Source organism: Corvus moneduloides, chromosome 24, assembly GCF_009650955.1.
Source record: "Corvus moneduloides isolate bCorMon1 chromosome 24, bCorMon1.pri, whole genome shotgun sequence".
In the NCBI taxonomy this organism is placed as follows: domain Eukaryota; kingdom Metazoa; phylum Chordata; class Aves; order Passeriformes; family Corvidae; genus Corvus; species Corvus moneduloides.
The window spans coordinates 730,125-751,995 of NC_045499.1; the positions used below are offsets into that span (position 1 = coordinate 730,125).

A 21,871-nucleotide genomic window follows, 5' to 3' on the forward strand; every position below is an offset into this window, starting at 1 on the left:
CAAGGGGCAGGAGCGCGGGGGCAAGGGGCGTGGGGACCCCCCGGTACCGATACCACTCCTCCCGCTGGGCCCACGGCGCTGCGCGGCTGCGGAAATGCCCCAAAAACGGCGTTTCCCTGGTACCGGGAGCCGCCTCTCAACCACGCACGTGGGTGACCCGGGACAGGGGGAGCCTCCCAGGGGACGCCCGGGAGCTGCTGCACCCCCAAACCGGCCCCGGCCCCGTGGTGCCAGGGGGGAGAGCAGTTATGGGTGAGCCCGGGGGTTGGGGTGCCCAGTTTTGGGGTCACGCCGGGGTTTTGGAGTGACCCTGAGGCAGCCCCAGGGTGCCCAGTTCTGGGTGGCCTCAAAGGGTTGGGAGTGACTGTGGGGTGGTCCTGGGGTGCCCAGGTCTGGGTGACTCCAGGCTTTTGGGGTGTCTGCATGGCTCTGGGTGCCTGGTTGTGTCCAGCAGCAGCAGGGTGCCTCATTTGGGAGGGTTTGGGTGTCCCATTTGGGGGGTCCCGAGTGCCCCATCCGGGGGCGGTTCTGGGTGGGTGGGTGACCAGGGACACCCAGGTTGGGGTGTCCACGTGGTCCCAGGGTGCCTAGTTCAGGGTGGGCTGTGGGTGTGGAAGAGGGAAGAGCTGCCCCTGGCCGAGGTTGCTGAGCCCATTCCCAGTCTGGGGTCTGGGGGAGTGGAGCTGTCCGGAGGCACGGGAAGCGTCGGGTGAGCTTTATTGCTGATGCAGTGGCCGCAGTCATACAAATCGTGATCAAGGCATCACGACAGGAAGGATGGGCATCCCATAACCCCAAAACCCACTACCCTCCTTGAGTCGGTGCTTTCCCTACTTTCCCTGGGACGAATTTGGCTTCCATGCTCTGAGGGTTCTGGGGCATCCCCAGCAGTGCTGTGGGTGTGTAAAAGATGCCCGGAGCTCCTGGCCTCAGCCTGGCTCCCCATGTCCCACCACTTCCATGCCTCCTCTCTCCCTGGCTGCTCCCTTCTCCGACCCTCCCATTCCTCCTGACATCTAGTCTGAACCCCCGACTCTGCAGCCACTGCTGTGCCTGAATCCCAAAACTCTGCTGGCCACCCAGAGACCTTGTGGTGATGTGATGATGGTCTGGGTGTCCCCTGCTGCCCCCCCAAGGTTGGGGCTACTCCCGCTCACCCCAGGCTGGACCCTGGATAGAGGGTGCCAAACCCCTTCATTGCTCTCTGAGGGGGGGATTTCCATAAGGATCAGCTCTGCAGACCCCTGCTCTGTTCTTGGCATCGCCGGCGGGGCACGGTGCTGGCAGAAGAGTGAGCTTGAAGGCTTCACAACCATCAAAAAATAAATACAATGTCCTCCATCATGTCCTGCTGGGCCCGGCCCGTCCTCCGTGTCCCAGAGAGATCCCTGCTCCTTGGCATCGGTCACTGCAGGTTCCAAAGGGCTTGTCATGGAAACAGTCACGAGAAAGGTGAGTGTCTGGGGGTCTGCCATGGGCTGCAGGGGAAAAATCCTCCCGCTCCCTACTGCAGCAGCTTCGGCAACTCCACCTGCAGGGAAGGACACCCCATTACTGGGAGAACAATGGGAGGGGCTGCAGGAATGTCCCTGATGTGGTCCAGAGACATCTAGGGCAGGGCTGGATGGGATATTGGGAAGGAATTGTTCCCTGTGAGGGTGGGCAGGCCCTGGCACAGGGTGCCCAGAGAAGCTGTGGCTGCCCCTGGATCCCTGGCAGTGTCCAAGGCCAGGTTGGACTGGGCTTGGAGCAACCTGGGCTAGTGGAAGGTATCCCTGCCCGTGGCAGGAAAGGGGTGGTCTCTAAGGTCTCTTCCAACCCAAACCTTTCAATGACCTCTGGCTGTCCCCACACTCCAGCCCATGGACAGCCCAGCAGGGACACAAACCACCCGGAGCGTGTGAGAGGTTTCAAGGCTCCATGCTGGGACCAGCATTGGAGATGCAGCCCCTCCAGCCATCCTGGGGCCACCTCCCACCCCAGGGGCGTGGGCTCAGCCACAACAACGAGATATCAAGGGTGCAGTGAGTAATAAGTTACAGATGGCTTCTTCCTCGTGTCCCAACCCCTGGATCCTGGCAGGTCTGCCAAACACAGGAGCTCTGCCAAGGGATGGATCTGCTGACCCCATCTGCTCTGCAGGGATGGTGTTAAAGGATGGATCTTCCTTCCCCATGTGCTTGGCAAAAGGCTGGATCTGTGCAGGGGTTGGGAGCATGGACACCCTGCTCCAGAGGACACTGCCAGAGTGACAGTGGCAAGGACCTCAGCCCCCAGCCCCCAGCCCCCAGCTCCCAGCCCCACCCCATGGGTGGGCCCCACCTGGCCTTGCACTTGCCTTCTTGAGCTGTTTGAGGTTGCTGGAACGAATGGCTGCCAGGAGCTGGTCCCGAGAGTTCTTCTCCTGGACTGGCAGCGCCCGGTCCCCCAACTTCCTCTGCGTGGCCGGCGAGAGTGAGTTCTTCAGGTTCTCGTTAATCATCAGCGGTGGGGCGAGCGGCGGAGGAGGTGGGGGTGGTGTGGTGGGTGCCCCACCTTTCTTGGGAGAGCTTTTGGGAGAAGCCTTGGGGGATGGCTGCGGGGATGCCTTGGGGGACCCCTTCGGCAGCGCTCCAGGCTTGGGCACCTCCAGAAGGTCTTTCTTCTCCCCCCGTTCCTGTGCCAGTTTCTGCTCCTGGAGTCGTTTCTGTCTCTGCCTGTCCATGTTTCGGCTCAGCAGGTTGGTGACGGTCATGCGTGGCCCAGCCAGCTCGAAGTGGTAGCCCAGCTTCAGGAGTGTGGTGTTCTCCTTCAGGAGCTTGGCGATCTCCATCTCGGTCTTTCCCCCGCAGATGTGCCGCTGGTTGTGGAAACGTAGCTCTGTCAGCGTGTTGTTCTGCAGCAGTGCCCGGAAAATGGCCAGGATACCCTTGCCCGTGATGTGGTTGGAGTCCAAATTGATGCTTGTCAGCACCTTGTTGGACTTGAGCATTATGGCGATGGCGAAGGCCACGTGGTCATCAGCGCGGGTGTTAGCCAGGGCGAACACCTTGACCACAGTGTTGAACTCCAGGGCCTCGGTGAAGCGCACCAGGGTCTCGTTGTTGATGCAGTCGGAGTTGTTCACATTGACCTCGGTCACCTCAGCGTCGTTGTTCTTCACCTTCTCGATGAGCTCGTCAAAGATGCTGGAGGCTTCATCATCCTTGGCTTGATCTGCAGAGCTGCTGGAGGAAGGCTTGGAAGGGCTGCTCCCAGCTCCTGCCTTGGCCTCCTGTTTCTCCTCCACCTTTTCTGCCTTTTCTGGCTCTGTCTGGGATTTATTCTTCTCATCTGCCTCGGGTTTTTTCACAGCTGAACCCTTTTCCTCTTTTTTTTTATCTTTTTCTTTCTTACCTTCCCCTCTTATGTCCTCTTCTGCCTGTTTCTTTGATTCTGAACTCTTCTTCTCCTTTTTGTCCTTCCCTGTGTCCTTTGATGCTGAATCCTTTTCTTCTTGCTTTTTTTCCTTCTCTGTCTCCTTCTTTGCTGCTGAGACCTTCTCTTCTTCCTTTTTATCCTTTCCTGCATCCTTCTTTTTTAAATCTGAGCCCTTCTCTTCCTCCTTTTTATCCTTCCCTGCATCCTTCTGCAACTCTGAGCTCTTCTCTTCCTCCTTTTTGTCCTTCCCTGTTCCCTTCTTCAACACTGAACCCTTCTCTTCCTCCTTCTTGTCCTTCCCCATCAGCTTTTTCTCCATGGCCTTGACTTTATCGTTCATGGCTTTGTTCTCTTTGCTCTTGGTCTCAGTCTCAGCTTTACCTTTCAGGTCTGTTTTCTGAACACTTTCTTCCTTTTTAGAGTCTTTCCCCACTTTAGTATCTCGTTTCTGGGCCAGGTCTTTGGAAGGAGATTCCTTTCCTTTTCCTTCTTCATTTTTGTCTCTCTTATTCTTGCTCAACCTGCTTTCCTAGTGAGAGAAAAACACCTGGGAATTACAGAGACAGATGCCTCTGACCTACAGACTCGCCACCCCAGTCTCACTTTCACCGACTTCTGTCACATGGGAACATCCTGCAGCCTGTGTCTGGCCTTTGGAAGAGGAATGTTTGGCCCAGCTGAGGTCCCAGCTCCAGGAAAGGGTTCAGCATCTGAGTGCCTTGAACGTAGGCAGAGCCTGCAGGACCCAGGTGTGATGAGATCCTGCTGCAGCTCTCCAAGGCAGCTCTGCTCTCCTTCTGCCTCCAACCCCTTCCCAAAGGGCTCGGAGGTCTGCAGGACACCCTCCCTAACAGGCCATGAACTAACAAGCTGCGGGAGGCACCTCCTCTCATACCCATTACAAGTTATCATTTTTTAATCCTTGTTCTAACTGGGGATGGAGGTAGCGCCTGTCTCCCTGTGAGCCCCAGGTGCTTTCCCTCCTTTCCTAAATGGTTTCCAGCTGGATGCTTAGTGGCTTTTCACAGTCTGCAGCCCAACACTTCCCATGCTGTCCTGGATGTGTGTGCAAGGAGGGGAGCACCCACAGCACTGCTGACCCAGCAGTCACTCCAACCCTGGGCTCTCCGAAACCATTCTCCTTTCAACAGCAGCTTGCACTTTTGAGCAGAAAACCGAGGAAATGGAAGCATGGCATTTATTGCTTTCTCATGCATGAGGTTCTCCCAGCACATCTGCTCCAGTGTCCAAAGACATCATAAGAGGGAAGAGCTTAACTTGGAGAGTCTGGGGGAAGGTCAGAAGGAAGTTTTGGTCATTTTTACAAGCACTCGACCCTTGCCCTTGGCACAGCCTGTCCTGGGCACTGCTGCTGGCCACAACCAGCTCCAGCAGCTTGGGAACACAGCCAATGTTTTGTTGCAGCCTTCCCCCAAGTCTGAGTGGGTAGGAGGGGTCTCCATCAGCATTGGTATGACCTTTGATATGGTTCCCATCCTTCTCTCTAAACTGCCAGAGGGCAGGGATAGATGGGATATTGGAAAGGAATTCTTCCCTGTGAGGGTGGGCAGGCCCTGGCACAGGGTGCCCAGAGAAGCTGGGGCTACCCCTGGATCCCTGGAAGTGTCCAAGGCCAGGCTGGACAGAGCTTGGAGCACCCTGGGCTAGTGGAAGGTATCCCTGCCCATGGCAGGGGGTGGAACTGGATGAACTTTAGGGTTCCTTCCAACCTAAACAAATGTGGGACTCCATGACATGAAACACATCTCAAGGGAGAGGAGCCAACGCTTCAGGTGGCTGAAGGCAGATGAACTTGACACTGGGACCAAGTTTGCTGCACAGTGGAGGATCCTACCATAAATTTCACATCAAGGTTGGCAATTTAAACCTCCTTCTCCCTCCTCCACAGCTAGGGAACACACAGGTCCTCACCACTGGCCTGGCTCATCATCTTTGCTGGGGGGATTTTAGGACTCCAGGGAAAGCAGGAAGGAAGATGCCTCCGGGAGATGCAGCTGTGATGCCTTTACAGTCTCCCTGGACCCTCTCACAATTAGGACAACACTGTGGCTTCATCCGGTGCCTGGAACCCCCAAATCTGAATCCAGACACCCCAGTCTGCAGTCAGGCTGGCCTCCTCCTCTTGTCCATCCTGGGACTCCATGGTGTCCGTGCTGGGGCAGCATGTGGCTGAGCTTTCCCCATGCGCAGCACTGCCAGCCCTCAGGGACAGATGTTTTGTGGAAAGAACTGGCTGTGCATGGGCAGCCCTGGGGACTGTTTGTACCTGGTGTATAAACAGATGCCATCGGGGACGAGAGAGCTGTTTATTTAGTTAAGAGGTTTCTTGGCTCCCTGGCGCAAGGCTGAACAGGGACAGGAGGGCTCGTGCCAGACCCCTACAGAGCCTGGCCTGGTGTCCACACAGTCCCCACTGCTGCCACCCCAGGGACCAGGGACAGGGCTCCCAGAGGTATCCTGGGGATTGCAGGGAGCAGGTGATGCCACCTCCTCTGGCGCTGAGCTGGAGGTCCTTCTCACCAAGCTGTGGCCTGTTCCCAGGATGGTGCCCGGATGCTCAGTGACATCCTGAAGCACCTCGGTGGAGCAAGAGCCCTGGCAGGAGGACTGTGGGATGAGGACACTGTTGTTCCACTGCTGGTGCCCAACAGGGCCTCTCCAGTGCCCAGGTTGCAGGTTCCTGTGAGAAAGGACATCCATTGTCCTCAGGGCTCTGAGACCCTTTGGTGACCACAGGCTGAGCACCCCTTGAGTCAGAGCCAGCAGCCTCATCTCCATGCCAACTGCTCCAAAAATCTTCTCCCTCCCAGCCCGAGCTCACCCAGCCTGACACTGGGGACCCCTGAGTCTCCCCTGAGCACCCTGGGCACATCCAAGACCAAGCAGAGCAAAGGCTTTGGCCAGGAATGAGCAGATCTTGGAGAAAGGGATAAAAACCCTGGTGAGAATGACCAGCAACATCTCCCATGCTCGGAGAAGGTGATGGTTTAGTCCAAGCTCCCTGCTTGGGAAGGCTGCTGCAGCACATGCTGGGAATGTCCTGGTATCTCATTAAAGCTTCCATCCATAGATGTGGGTCCACATGTCCACGTGCTGTGCTGTGGGGCAGGTCTGGGGGAGGAGAGACCTGGAGCCAGAGAATGGGATGTGGGAAAACTGGGGGGGGGGGGGAAATGAATCCAGAGAAAAGGAGTTGAGAGAAGTCAGGGAAAATAAGCCAGGGGAAAAGGAGCCAGGTGTGGCCCCAAGAATGGGACAAAGGGAATGCAGCAGATATGCAGTGACCATCATGGGTGTTTGTGCCGCTGTTGGTAGCACTTGTGGCATCATTTGCATCCAGCAAAGTTGGGATGCATCAGAAGGATCCCATCAAAGAACTGCAGGTTACTGGAAGAAGTGCTGGATGGTCACAGGGGGTGAGAGTTCAAGCTGCTCCATCTCCTGCAGAGCTGCCTTGGGAGAGTCCTTGGCAGGCGCCCAGCTCCAGTGGCAGCAGAGGGGGAGGAATCAGGAGGAAAAAAGTTCAGGCAAGAAACCAGATGTGTGTTTCTAAAGCCAAGGGTCACTGCAGCCCATCTCCATCCCCTGCTGGAGCCTGGGGACATCTCCAAAGCAGGTCTGCTCTGGGCCCTGCCTGAGGCCACATGTGTGCCCAGGAGGGAACGTGTCCTTGTCCCCTCCTGACTTCCCACCCATCCCTGGGCTCTCAGCGTGGCCCACTGGCCCAGCCCTGCTGCAGGTGCCAGCCTCAGGTGTCACTTTGGCTGGTGACCATGCCAAAGTCCTCACCTCCAGGCTGGAAGTGCAGCTGGAAGTGGAGCTTGGTGGCAGAGCTGCATGGCATGGATGGAGAAGAGGAGAGAGAAAAGCAACTTTCCCCTGCTCTGGAAACCCTGGCTGTCCCTGTGGCCACCAGCACAGCTTCTCCTGCAGCCCAGGGCCAGCACTCCCCTCCTCATGGCCATCCCAAGTCCTGCCTGCTCACTCCTCTCTGCCCACTGGCATATTTACCTTGGGTACCTGGGAACCAGTGCAGCTGCACCCCCTCTGTGCCATTCCCTCTGCCACAAGCACAGTTATTAGGGGAGTATTTTTACACAGCGTGTCAGACCTTTAAAAATAAGCCTAATGAAAACAGCCTGGTACTCGGTTGATTAATCACCAGTGTTTTGATGAACTGAAATGCCTTCCCGTTTCCTCTAAATAGACTAAAATGAGCATTGCCATGGCTTGTTAGCATTTGTAACCCTCAAACCCACTCAGATGTTGCCTTAAAAGGCAAAGGAGACTGGGAACTTCTCGTCTGGAATCCAAGCACTCGCTCCAGCACTGAACAAGGGATGGGGCTGGGGATAGAGCTGGGGATGGGGAGAGTGAATCTGGAGGCGGAGTGAGGGTCTCACTTCCTGCCCCGAAAACCCTACAGCTCATTTTGGGGTAGAAAACTGCTGGTTTAATGGTAGTTATTGAGCTGGCTGTTTGTTCAGCAGGCAGAATGTGGGCACAGTCACCCTGCTGTGCCCAGAGCAGATTTCCAAGGGAAAGGGGAAGAGAGGAGAGGAGAGGAGAGGAGAGGAGAGGAGAGGAGAGGAGAGGAGAGGAGAGGAGAGGAGAGGAGAGGAGAGGAGAGGAGAGGAGAGGAGAGGAGAGGAGAGGAGAGGAGAGGAGAGGAGAGGAGAGGAGAGGAGAGGAGAGGAGAGGAGAGGAGAGGAGAGGAGAGGAGAGGAGAGGAGAGGAGAGGAGAGGAGAGGAGAGGAGAGGAGAGGAGAGGAGAGGAGAGGAGAGGAGAGGAGAGGAGAGGAGAGGAGAGGAGAGGAGAGGAGAGAGGAGGAGAGGAGAGGAGAGGAGAGGAGAGGAGAGGAGAGGAGAGGAGAGGAGAGGAGAGGAGAGGAGAGGAGAGGAGAGGAGAGGAGAGGAGAGGAGAGGAGAGGAGAGGAGAGGAGAGGAGAGGAGAGGAGAGGAGGTGTTACCCAGGGATTCACAAATCCTGTAGCCAAGATGAGGGAAGGGGCACTTGGTGACCTGGCAGCTGCTGTTAGATCAGTCCCTGGCAGAGGGGACATATGGAAATACGTTTGCAGAAGTTTTGTCTTTGGAAGGGGCCAACTTTCCCCAGCCTGCAGTTATTTTCAGAGGTATGTCCTGGGTATGTCCCTCATGGACATCACGGCAGGATGTGCTTGGCTCAGCCAAAGAAGAAGATGTGAGGATGGAATCTCAGGGGCATGAGCAGCTCTGTGCTGGCTCCAGGGAGGAGTACCCCACTGGGGTTCAAGGAGGGCTTGGCTGAAAGGGGGAAGCCAGAAGGCCTCCAACATCAGAAGGGCATGGAGCTTCTGAAGCAAGTCCAGAGGAGGCCACAGAGATGCTCTGAGGGCTGGAGCCCCTCTGCTCTGGAGCCAGGCTGGGAGAGCTGGGGGTGTCCAGCCTGGAGAAGAGAAGGCTCCAGGGAGAGCTCAGAGCCCCTTCCAGGGCCTAAAGGGGCTCCAAGAGAGCTGGGGAGGGACTTGGGACAAGGGCGTGGAGTGACAGAACAAGGGGGAATGGCTTCCCACTGCTGGAGGGCAGGGTTAGATGGGATATTGGGAAGGAATTGTTCCCTGTGAGGGTGGGCAGGCCCTGGCACAGGGTGACCAGAGCAGCTGTGGCTGGAAGCGTCCAAGGCCAGGTTGGACAGAGCTTGGAGCAACTTGGGCTAGTGGAAGGTGTCCCTGCCTGTGGAGGGGGTGGAATGAGATGATCTTTAAGGTCCCTTCCCACCCAAACCATTCCATGATTCAGGACACTCCTCTGTGCGGGTGACTGCTGGGGACACGGGCCATGCTGGTCCCCATGAGGAAAGGGACGTGTCAGCAAAAGATCTCAGGCCAAACCTGCACGTGCAGCTCCTGTGGAAGTGGCTCCAGGAACAGTGAACTCAGCATGACACTGGCTCTGTCTCTAATATCACCTGCAGCTCTGGGGGCCTTTGGAAGCTGAGTGTGAGACATCACCCTGTGATGATATGAGAACCTCAGGAGCACAACAGGGGAAACATGAGCCAGGATCAGGCCCATCCCAATAAGCCATACTGCTGGGAAATCCAGGGTCAGCTCCAAGGTGGCTGATGGTGGTTTCTGCGTCTGCACTGGAGCCCACCACAACCCTTCTCTGGGGACCCACTGCCTCCCTCTTGTCTGGCAGCTCCCCTGGCAGGGCCATGCTGGCTGTCTGGCACATGGATTTGGCCACCAACAAAGACTGTCCCCCCAGAACTGTGCTCCTTGCAAAGCAACCAGAATCCCTCCAGAGCTGCAGACTTGGGAATAACGCCCAGGCCAAGGGGTTGTTCCTCTCTCCCAGCCTCAGCTGGTATGAGAAATTTCTCCTGCAGCCTATGGGACTTTTTCCAGTTCATCTCTTGGCAGGGCATGGCTTAGACAACACCAGCACAACTCCGTCGGTCCCACACAAATCCTGACTGGCTTTTGGAGGTGGAAAAATGGGGAAGCCCAGGGATGAGGGCAGACCTCTGAGACACAGAGAGACAATTCACCAAAATCTCTTGGTCAGCTGTGGGGGTCCCAGACCAGACTGGTGAGGGAAGGGAGCTGGGTTGGGTTACTTGAAGGAGCAGGTTTAGGGATAATTATGGATCCAAGACCAACAAGCCAATCTGCTTTCACTGCCTGGGGGGTTTCAGTCTGTCCTACACATGCTGCCAAGCCCTATAAAGTCTCCAGAGCCACCACAAGACTCTGGGATTGAATCCACAGCTCTAACTTTGGGGATCACCCTCTGGAGACACCTCCCTGCCTGCCAGACTCTGAGGACCCCCATGTTCCCTGTGTCCCACCCAGCTATCCCAAACCCCAGCCAGAGCCCATGAATGAGGCACCAGCACCCCTCCACCCCTCAGTGTGACCCTGCAGGCTGAGGAGGCTGAGCATGAGCCCTGTGAGAGCTCCTCAGGGATGGGGATGTCCTCCAAGACTGTCCCACTGCACGGAGAGGCCATCAAGGTGGCCGGGGCAAAGGCAGGGGGGTTGCAGGTTGTTTGATGATCCTGGTATTTGAGTACTTGCTCCTGGAGAGGGCTGCTAGAGTCAAGCCAAACCACAACAAGCTGCCCAAGCTCTTTCCCTCCATTCTTCAGCCAGTTTTGAGTAACCTAGGGACAACTCAGAGCCAAGGACTTTCCCAGAAAGAATGCTGTGTCCTTGGCTGAGTCCTGGGAGCTGCTGAGCCTGGATTGCCAGAGACCCGCAGAGGAAGCAGGACCGCAAGACTTCTGCTGACCCCGGAACACCCCGGACAACCCTTCTGCTCCTCAGCTGAGAGCAAATACCATGGAGAGCTTTGTGGGAGACCCTGCTCACATCCTCAGGGCTCCTTGAGAGGATCAGGCTGCAAAGAGCTTCTCTCTTGGTATGTTTGGACTCTTGGCATGAAGGAAGGGTGAAAGGACCTCAGCTTCCAGCACTGGGACACACATGACCCCTGGCCATGCTCTGTGTGCCAAAGCCCAGAGAGATGTAAGCAACTCCCTGCCCTGTCCTGCCTCACATATTATCCTGTCATTTTAATGAGGAGCTCAGCTTTTCCCCTTCCCTTCTGGCCAGACCTCTCTGACCCCAAATATCACTGTGTCTTTGCATGTCTCAGGCCAGTGTTTTTAAGAAGTCCCCTTTCTGAGATGCAGAGCTGTTCTCCAGAGACTGGGCAGCTTCTGGCCCTGATTTTGCATTTTTTTCCTGAATTAAGGCCGATAAATATTTCAACTTGGTTTCCTTTAACAGAAGAGCTCCAGCCCTTCCATGGAGACACAGCCATTTTCCAGAAAGCTGTAAAGCCACTGTATACTCTGCAAATGGAAACTTTTGCTCCTCTAACAAAATCTGGTTTTAGAAGTCTAGGTTTTTCTCTTCTATTTGCTGTATTCACAGCCCTTCTCCTGGCACTGCCATGGCTGAACTGAATATTCCCAAAATGAGACCTTTTCCCTGGTTGTCTCTTCATCAGGGGTTAAAAAGGGCAGAGAATGCCAGCGATTCACACCACAAACACCTCTGGGCTGGATTTCTGCCCAGTGCACTTTGTGGGAAGCCCACAAAAAGCATTCCTCGGATTTTTAGGAACAGGAGAACTGCAATTCAGCCCTAGCAAGTCTTAATCCTATCTCCATCCTCTGTGTCGTAAAGGCTGGATGCTCAAGGAGCAGGACACTGTTCCCAGCCTCGTGGGGACACATCTCCAGGCCCCTTGCTGGTGCAGGTGTCCAATGGATCCCATCCAGCAGCCCATGGGATTGTCACAGACCCCTCCCTGCCCGTGGGCACCTGGTGTTGGAAGATGATTCCAGGTCCTTGAAGCAGGTGAGAAGAGCCAAGCTTCAGATGCCTCCCTGCAAAATCAAACCAGTTTTGCTGGTCATTGGCTTGCTGGTGATTCCCTTAAATAGTTTGTGGGAAACAGGAGCACCGGCTCCTCAGGCTCTGGCACCACATGGGAGCTGCATCCCAGGACAGAGCACTTAGTGGGAGAGAGCCGGGCATGCCAGGGGTCACCATCTCTGGTTCTTGGGAACTGGGGAATTCCCTGTAAGGAGGCAAACAGCAGCTCACTCTCCTCAGCAGAGGCTCCCGTGGCTGTGCAGGTGCTCATTCCTGTGCCAGGCATGTCCAACATATGCCATGGTGCCCCTGTCAGCAGGAGGAACCCCTTGGAGCCCTCAGCAGCATGCAGCATAAATCCTGACCCAAATACTGTGTGTAAGCTCAGCACATGGTAAAAGGGCTCCACAGGACGCCTCTGTGACCTGGGCTGGTGCCTCTCCAGCTGTATTTCAGCAAATCACTGAATCATGGCATCACTGTGGTTGGAAAAGCCCTCTAAGGTCATCAAGTCCAACCATTCCCCCAGCACTGCCATGTTCACCACCCAAATCCACAAGAGCCACATCCACACAGCTCTTAAATCCCTTCAGGGAAGGTGACTCCACCTCTGCCCTGGACAGCCTATGCCAGGTCTTCGCAATCCTTTCCATGCAGGAATTTTCCCCAAGATCCAACCTGAGCTTCCCCTGGCCCAGCCTGAGGCCATTCCCTCTCCTCCTGTCCCTGTTCCCTGGGAGCAGAGCCCGACCCCCCCCGGCTGCCCCCTTCTGTCAGGGACTTGTGCAGAGCCACAAGGTCCCCCCTGAGCCTCCTTTGCTCCAGGCTGAGCCCCTTTCCCAGCTCCCTCAGCTGCTCCTGGGGCTCCAGGCCCTTCCTCAGCCCTGTTCCCTTCTCTGGGCATGCTCCAGCCTCTCAATGACTTTCTTGCACTGAGCAGCCCAAAACTGTTCAAAGGATTGAAGGTGTGACCCCCACCAGTGCCCAGCACAGGGGATGGGCACTGCCCTGGTCCTGCTGCCACACCATGGCTGGCACAGGCTCTTGTTTCCACAGCTTTCTGTTTGGTTTTATTTCCTTTCTGTTTTCATCCCTGTTTACTCCACATTCTGGGCAGAGGAAAGGACAGAGCAGAACTCTTGACCCTCCACGGTGTGTCTGTCCCCTGCCATCCTGTCAGCCACATCTTGACTTCAAAACATGTGCCCTGACACTGAGATCCTCTTGCTCCATCCTGCCACGATTCCCACACAGCAAAGGGTGGGATGGAGCAATATGACCGGTTAATCCCAGCATCCTGCTGGGAGCTGAGTCACTGAGATGGTTTTAGCACACAAGTGATGTCACAGTGCTGCGAAAGAGAGGGACACATAACGGACCCCGCTCTTCTCCTCCTCCATGTCTATTTATCAGCTCAACATAAACACGTCCTAAACTTCCCGGGCAGCTCAGCCCATGTAAGCTAAACACTCCAAACATTTCCATGGATTTATCTGCATCCGAGTTGTGCTTTATGTAAATATAGAACTCAGATTTTTACTCTTTTTTTTTCCAGTTGACTAGAAATCCACATTTTTTCCCTGCTTGTGCCCTTAGATGGACTGTGGATCTCCCAGACTTGTGTGTGCCTTTGGCGTGACCTCTGTGTCACTGGGAACACTTTGTGCTGCCACTTGCCCTGGTCACAAGAGGAAAAACAAGGAGAGCAAGGCTTCTGACCCCAAGGGCATTACAAAAACACCAATCCAGCCGTGAAGGTCTTTCTCACACCATTTTTTCAGGAATGCAGCTCAAAGATGCCTGTGCTCTCACTTCAGTTTTTTCAGTTGTTCTCCACACTGCAGATCCTTCTGGGAGCTGTCATGGGATTGTTCTTGCTTCTGTGTTTACCTTGGAGGGTTGTTTTATCATCTGCTGCAGGGAACAGCTCCTGCTTGTGCTGCTTGTCCCTCTTGTGACAGGGTTGGGACTTTTTTAGAAACTCAGAACAAAACACCAGAGCACAGAAAACAGTTTTCATTTCTGAGCAATGAAAGGTGACAAATAAAAGGGATCTCCTGGACTCCACAGAATTACAGAATCAATTTGGTCAGAAAAGACCTCTGAGATCATCGAGTCCAACCTGTGCCTGACCCCCACCTTGTCATCCAGTCCAGAGCACTCAGGGCCATGTCCGGGCATTCCTTGGACACCTCCAGGAATGGGGACTCCACCACCTCCCTGGGCAGCCCCTTCCAAAGCTTACCACCCTTTCCATGGAGAAATTCCTCCTGATGTCCAACCTGAACCTCCCCTGGTGCAGCTTGAGGCCGTTTTCCTCTTGTCCTGTCCCTGTTCCCTGGGAGCAGAGCCCGACCCCCACCTGGCTGCTCCCTCCTGTCAGGGAGTTGGAGAGTGACTTGTGCAGCTGGAGGCACCATCTGTGACCTCCTTTAAGGACCAAATAGGAACGGCTCAATACCTTTGGTTTCTTTCCAAATGTGTGACTAGTTTGGATATCCCTGGCTTTCATCCATGGAGGAACGCAAAGTCCAGGAAGCTGCCAGCTCTAGTCCCCTCTGTGTGCCGGTGGAAGGATCCACATCTTTGCCCACTGCCCATTCCATGAGCCAGAAGCCACTGGAGCAGCCTCTGGGTGGATGTCCCGGTGTCACCCACCCCCTTTCACCTCTTCTGGAGGCCAGAAGCTGTTCAGAACAACATATTCTGGTCCGTTCTCTCCTGTGAGGGTGGGGAGGCCCTGGCACAGGGTGCCCAGAGCAGCTGTGGCTGCCCCATCCCTGGAAGTGTCCAAGGCCAGGCTGGATCACCCTGGGACAGTGGAAGGTGTCCCTGCCCATGGCAGGGGGTGGGAATGGGATGGGCTTCAATGTCCCTTCCCACCCAAACCAGTCTGGGATTCTGGGATTCTTTGGACTTGATGACCTTAGCGGTCTTTTCCAATCATAAAGATTCTCTGATGAGGGAAAAGAGACCAGGTCAGGACATGGCTAAAAGAGAGGCAAGGGCTGGGAATTAGTGAAGACTCTTGGAAGGGAGGAGGAACAGTCTTGGCAGTTGACAGAACCAGCTGATAAACAGAAGAGCAGAGTTTCAGTACACATGTGTTAGGGACAAACTGGGAAGATGTTCAAGGAACGATATAATCCCTGCTATACCCTTGTTTGCAAATTCCCTCGAGTCTGAACCAGTGAGTTAAATGTGGAGCTTGTTTTCCCTCCAGATATTTTCAAGATGACAAGCTGTGAGCATTAATAAGAAATTTAAATCCTGGCTTGTTTGCCTGTGGTGTTGAAGAAGGGCTCACTGCTGAGGATCCCTACTTTCCATGGAGGGAAATCAAGCCACTGGATTAAAAACCACCCAGCAGCAAGTTCCAAGCCTGAGACAGTTAGAAAGGAAGGCAGGACTTTTTACAAGACCTTCCCCAAGTCTTGTAAAAAGAAAACCTTCTCCATGGCAATAGGACCTGCTGTCCTCTGGCACCGGCATCCTTCAGATATGCAGAATTTGGATTAAATAAACCCTCTGAGGTCACTGCTTTTCCTTCTGCATCCAAACTGGGCCATGAAGAGCCGTTCCAGCCTCCACGAGAAGAGCTTGGGGACATGGAGACATTCCCAGGAGCCTGCAGGGATAAGGATGCGTGGACCTGGAACAGGAGGGGGTCTTGCCTGCAGAGGAGTGCGCTTGGGGAGTGGGATATCTGAGAGGAAGGGAAAAGATGCTGGGCGATAACTGAACCACCTCAGCTTCTCCTTTGGGAAGGGAGTTCAGCCTTCATGAGACAAAAACACAGGGACCATCTGTACTCTGCACATCTGGCCCTGGCTGTGCACATCTGGCTCTGGCTGTGCACAATTGCCCTGGCATCCAGCATCCCCTGTTCAGAGTCTTCTCCTCCAGGAAACTGGTTCCTGGGCTTCCATGGAAAGAGACACCCACAACATGAGTATCTTCCTGAAAGAAGTGGGTTTGTGGCCCTGAAATGACTCCCCTCCATAAGCAGGATAATGCTCCCTCATGCAACTTCCCTGCACTTCCCAGCCCTCCGTGCTTGAAGCTGCATGAAATCAAATCAAAACCAGACCTGTTGGGAGGCAGGGCCGGGAACTCATGGGATTGGGACATCCAGGTATCCTCCCCTTACAGGTGAGCTTCAAAGAGCATTTGGACAACTCTCTGAAGCACACGGTGGGATTTTGGGGTTGTCCTGTGCAGGTCTAGGAGCTGCACTCAGTGATCCTTGTGGGTCCCCTTCCAACTCAGGATGTTCCATGACTCTGTGAGCTGAGGGAAGGAGGCTCCATGCATTCCCAGGGAAGATAGTGGTGCTGGAGAAGGGAAAGCACAAGGAGGGGCTGCCTCTGTCACCAGGTGCTCGGTGTTTCGGGAGCCACCAGGGCACTGTGGTGAGGCCAGCTGGGAATCCAAGGAGACCCAAGAACAGCTGCAGGTGGATTTTGTGGAATGCTTTGAAAAGTAAAACCTCCTGCTGTGGATTTGGCAACTGCTAAGGAGGACCTGTCCAGCAAAGCACCAGACCATGGCACGTGTGGTTCACATGGAGATCCTTCCCACGGGCTCTTCGCATCCAGGTCCCATCTGGCAAAGGTTTCCTGAGAGTGTTTAGGGCTGACAAAATGCCAGTGGAAAAGATAATGGAATTATAGAATGGTTGTGCTTGGAAGGGACCTTAAAGATCATTCCCTTAAAGATCACCATGGAAGAGACCCCATGGATGGGGTGTTCCCAGGGTGGGTATGACTGTGCTCTCTGCATAGACACGTGGTTTTTGTAGATGTCACCAACAAAGGAGGAACTGGACCAGCTCCCACAGACCCCATCTCCTCACACAGCTCAGCTCTCAGAGAAACCCATCCCACAGGGACAGCTGCACAGAGCCCCTGTGCCCTGGCACACGCAGCTTTTCCTCTTCTGGACAGAAATCCCAGGCATGATAAGAGGATTTCAAGTGACAGCAAGTCAGTTGTGCTCCAGGTAACTCATGGAATCCCAGAGTGGTTTGGATTGGAAGGGACCTTAAGTTCCATCCAGTTCCACCCCCTGCCATGGGCAGGGACACCTTCCACTGTCCCAGGCTGCTCCAAGTCCCAGTGTCCAGCCTGGCCTTGGGCACTGCCAGGGATCCAGGGGCAGCCCCAGCTGCTCTGGGCACCCTGTGCCAGGGCCTGCCCACCCTCACAGGGAGCAATTCCCTCCCAGTATCCCATCTAACCCTGCCCTCTGGCTGTTTAGCACCACAGCATCAACTTCACAGCATGTTTGTAACTGGAATTTCTCTCATTACGTCTTTGCCTGTGACAGTAAAGAGCCATGAGCTAATAGAAATCATCTCTTCATTTATCTACTCATGAATATTCATTTAATTCCAGCTACTGTGACACATGGACCTTGTTGAGTACATCCAGAGAGGGGCACTGGCCCAAGCCCCACCCTTGAGCTGGGTACTTCCACTCCTTAGCAACACAAAATTAAGATTAATTTATTACTGCATCACCAAGATGGGAATTTGGCTGCCCAGTGTGGAAAGGTTGGGGCAAAGCTCATGTCTATTTTGGGATGTTTATAATCTGCTTCCTAGTTACCCAAGTTTGCCCTTTTCATCACTAAGAAGATGTGTTATTATGTAGTTACAATATTTCTAAATATACCCACTTCTCCCAATATTTAGGTGGAAATGGAGGTGCCTGGAGCCGGTCCAAGAACAGGGCAGTGAGTGCAAGAACAGTGAGATGGGCAGAAACTCAATCTTTCCCTACAAAATACCTTATTTTGCACTTTGGAGGAATTCCTGCACATCCCAGCTAACAGACAGTCCCATACTCAGATTCTCATTACGAGTCATGGAAGAGCAGCAGGGAGGACATAAGGACATGGAGCTTCTGAAGAAAGTCCAGAGGAGGCCACAGAGATGCTCTGAGGGCTGGAGCCCCTCTGCTCTGGAGCCAGGCTGGGAGAGCTGGGGGTGTCCAGCCTGGAGAAGAGAAGGCTCCAGGGAGAGCTCAGAGCCCCTTCCAGGGCCTAAAGGGGCTCCAGGAGAGCTGGAGAGGGACTTGGGACAAGGCATGGAGTGACAGGACAAGGGGGAATGGCTTCCCACTGCCAGAGGGCAGGGATAGATGGGATATTGGGAAGGAATTGTTCCCTGTGAGGGTGGGCAGGCCCTGGCACAGGGTGCCCAGAGCAGCTGTGGCTGGAAGTGTCCAAGGCCAGGTTGGACTGGGCTTGGAGCAACTTGGGCTAGTGGAAGGTGTCCCTGCCTGTGGAGGGGGTGGAATGAGATGATCTTTAAGGTCCCTTCCCACACAAACCATTCCATGATTCCAAGAAGTCCAGACAGAGAAACTCTCTGTAGTTCAAGGACAAGAATCTGCCCTCCTGTCCCTCCCTATTGAAGAGACATTGCAGACATGGTGCCTGGCATTCCTGATTTAAGGCATCGAGAGAAACCTTTGCAAGCCAGAAGTAGATGTGTGAGTGGGGCGGGGGTGGGGGGGAGAAAAGCACAGAAACAAGGGCAGGGAAGGAATGGGAGGTAATTCCAATGGAACTGGCCCTGTGAACATCTGGAAGATGTTATCCTGTGTCTGTTACATCTCTTCAATAGGGAGGGACAGGAGGGCAGATTCTTGTCCTTGAACTACAGAGAGTTTCTCTGTCTGGACTTCTTGGAATTATGGAATGGTTTGGGTGGGAAGGGACCTTAAAGATCATCTCATTCCACCCCCTCCACAGGCAGGGACACCTTCCACTAGCCCAAGTTGCTCCAAGCTCTGTCCAACCTGGCCTTGGACACTGCCAGGGATCCAGCCACAGCTTCTCTGGGCACCCTGTCCAGGGCCTGCCCACTCTCACGGGGAACAATTCCTTCCCAATATCCCATCTATCCCTGCCCTCCAGCAGTGGGAAGCCATTCCCCCTTGTTCTGTCACTCCACGCCCTTGTCCCAAGTCCCTCTCCAGCTCTCTTGGAGCCCCTTTAGGCCCTGGAAGGGGCTCTGAGCTCTCCCTGGAGCCTTCTCTTCTCCAGGCTGGACACCCCCAGCTCTCCCAGCCTGGCTCCAGAGCAGAGGGGCTCCAGCCCTCAGAGCATCTCTGTGGCCTCCTCTGGACTTGCTTCAGAATCCTGGGAGCTGTTGATGGAGAGAGGCTGGGATAGACATGTACAGGGCAATGACTGCACACCCTGGGGAAATGCCAACCCCGTGGGAGTGTGGCCACCATGCCTGTGCTGGCTGGCACAACATGAAATCTGCTGACACATGAGAGGGATTTGTCATTGGAGGCCTCAGAGCACTGAGCAGCTGGGGGAGAGCTCGGCACCTGCCTGGAGTGCTCTGGATGGCTCCATGTTCTCATTCCATCCTGAAACAAAACACAGCCCTGGGGCTTCCTCAGACAGAAGGGACCATTGGCTTCCTGCACTGGTTTTTGTGACTGTTCCTGTGGTCTGATGATCCCATCCCACGCCGTCCTCAGGCCCCATGGCAGAGCACAGCCCTGCTCCACCACCAACATGATCTGATGTGCCAGCAATGCAAGCTGGCATTTTCTAGGCGCTAATCCCATATCCTAACAATGCCAGGGAGGAAGGGGTGGAGGATGTATTTTTTTCTTGGCCTCCAGGGATTGAAATAGAAGAAAGTCAGTTCTGCGCTATCCAGTTACTGCACTGCAATCGAACTGGGCCACTTGCACTGACAAACTTGACCTGTGGCCAGTGTGCTTTGTCCTCACAGCCTGAAGCTCCTCAGAGAGGAGCAGGAGCTTTCCCAGGACCTCCGTGCTGCCCTCCCCTCCAGCCAGAGCCCTACACTCTCTCCCAGGTGTCTCTCCTCCCCAGGCCTTTCCATATCCCAAGTCCTCTCCCACTGCACACACACTCTCAGGCATTTCCAAACAACATCACGTTTAACCAGGTCTCTTTTTAACAAAACCCACAAATTTTCTCCCTTCCTCCTGATCATGGACACTTCCCTATGCCAATTTCCAGTCAGCCCCTCATGTTCCAACAGTTAAAACTGAAATAGCAACACAAGTGATGTCAAAACCAAGGGTGCCCCCACCTGAAAAAGATTTTCCAGTGTCACCTCTTAGGATCACCTGCAAACCAGCGGTCACTGGGATGACTGGTCCCACATAAGAGCATTTCCCTCTCCATGCAGGTTTGTCCTGCAGCACCTGCACTTCCCCACCACAGCGAAATTTTCCGCTGGTGAGGAAATCAGTCAGAGCGCTTGTGGTGAGGGGCACGGCACTCACCGTCCCCCAGCCCATGCCAAGCGCCACATATAGAAGGTGAAAGCTGTGCCTTGTCCTCAGACCCAGAGGGAGCTCCCAGGCTGCCCAGGACAGGGGTGTGGGGGGGAACAATTTAACCCCTTATTCAGCTCTTCAAAATCAACCTTCAGTTATTTCTCCTATAGGTGCAATTTTCATTCCAATATTTAGAATGTAATAAGGGTGCCCAGGCCACAGTCAAGAGACTCCTATATAAACTCCCTAAATATCCCAAAAGAGAAATTTCCAAGTGTTCTGGTGTAGTTACAGATTGATTACCCAGCTGGAAGACCCAGGGTACAGCTGGGTGACCTGGAATAGATCTGGAATCAGAGCCAGGGCAGAGGGGTATCCACATAATCCTTGGCTCTGCTTGTGCTGCCAACACTCCCCAGCCCTGCCCTGGCACAGCAGATGCGAATCCCGCCTGGGACATGAAACCAGCCCGTGACCACACGGATCAGTCGCTGAAGAGTCGCTGTCTTTCACTTTCTGGCTCAGCCCGTCATGAAAAACTAGGGAAACCAGATGCTTCCCAGGCTTCCATGCATGAATCCCAAATATTCTTAGTACTGAGGTTAATAAATGTTACAGAAAAGCCGGACTGGCTTCCACTAAGGCACGGCATAAAAAGAGGAGAGGGACTGACATGAAGCTCTCGAGCTCCAAGCAAACTCTTAAAGCATTTGCCAGGTGCAGAGAGGGAGATAAATATACCCAAAACAAAGCAAAAGGCGGAATTTGAAGTGAACAATAAATGCAAAACAAACGGCATGGGGTAACACCTGCTTCTCGACATGATTTCCACAAAGCAGCAAACTTTTTTATTCCACGAGAACCAGAGACTGTTTAAGCTTTTGCACAAGAAGAACTGAAAGGACCAAGAGCCCAGAGATCTCCAAAGGAGGGGAAAAAAAAAAAAAAAAAAAGGAGGAAATGCAGCCTGTGGGATCGCTGTCACTGCACCGGCCCCTCCAGCAGCCTCCTGGGAATGCCAGCTCCGCTCCCAGCCCTGCCCAGGGATGTTAGAGCAGGGGCAGGGAGAAGATCCCTGGCACCAGCACAGGTTTGGGCTTTACTAGTATCACCGGGATTTTATGGGACACCCTGTTCCCTCGCGGAGTGCCTGCACCAGCTCCCTGATCTCTCCGGGACAGCTCTTCCTCCTCAGCAAGGGCACGCCTTTCTCGGGTTTTGTGTTTTCCATCTCGTCCCTCACTCAGCCCGGGGCGGGGGGAGGGCTGAGGTGTGTTCCCACCTTTCCCGCAGCAGCAGTGGGGGATGTGACTTACGTCTATCGAGTGCTCCCGCTGCAGGACCCTCCTGGTGTTCTTGTCGTGGTGGTTGAGAGCCGTGTCACAGTTTTGTGGGCCGGGTGAGGAGTTTTCCGATTGGTTTTTCTGACTGCGCTCCACAGGGATGCTCCCGTCCGCATCCACCACATCCAGCTCCTTTTCCAGCTCCTCCATCTCCTCTGGAGACAAAGTAGACAATAAATTGTCTATATCTGGATCTTCACTAACTTGTCGCCGGTATTTGGCCACTTTGGACATCTTGGCTCGCTGGCGAGACACGGTGGCGGTTGTGTGGTACCCAAAGCAGGAGAAAAAAACTGAAGCCGAAGCTCCAAGGCTGCTTCCCGAGCGGCAGCAGGTGCTGAAGTGTTAAATCTCAGCAGCTCTGCAGCCCGGGATACGGTGGTTATCCAGAGGGGACACCCCTCGGTCCAAGAGTTGGCCAATAACAGGATCCAGCGGCGGTTCGGGTGCTGGGAAG

The 21,871-nt window shown here is 54.5% G+C and overlaps 1 protein-coding gene across 1 annotated transcript; it reads right to left on the reverse strand.

Moving 5' to 3' along the window:
* Positions 1 to 700: 700 nt before the first annotated feature.
* LMOD1 (leiomodin 1) lies at positions 701 to 21,871 on the reverse strand. Its single transcript, XM_032133129.1, has 3 exons — positions 21,388 to 21,871; positions 2,339 to 3,928; positions 701 to 1,531 (listed from the first exon to the last, which is right to left on the reverse strand). The coding sequence occupies exons 1-3, from the start codon at positions 21,646 to 21,648 to the stop codon at positions 1,505 to 1,507; spliced, it is 1,878 nt and encodes a 625-aa protein (XP_031989020.1). The 5' UTR covers positions 21,649 to 21,871; the 3' UTR covers positions 701 to 1,504.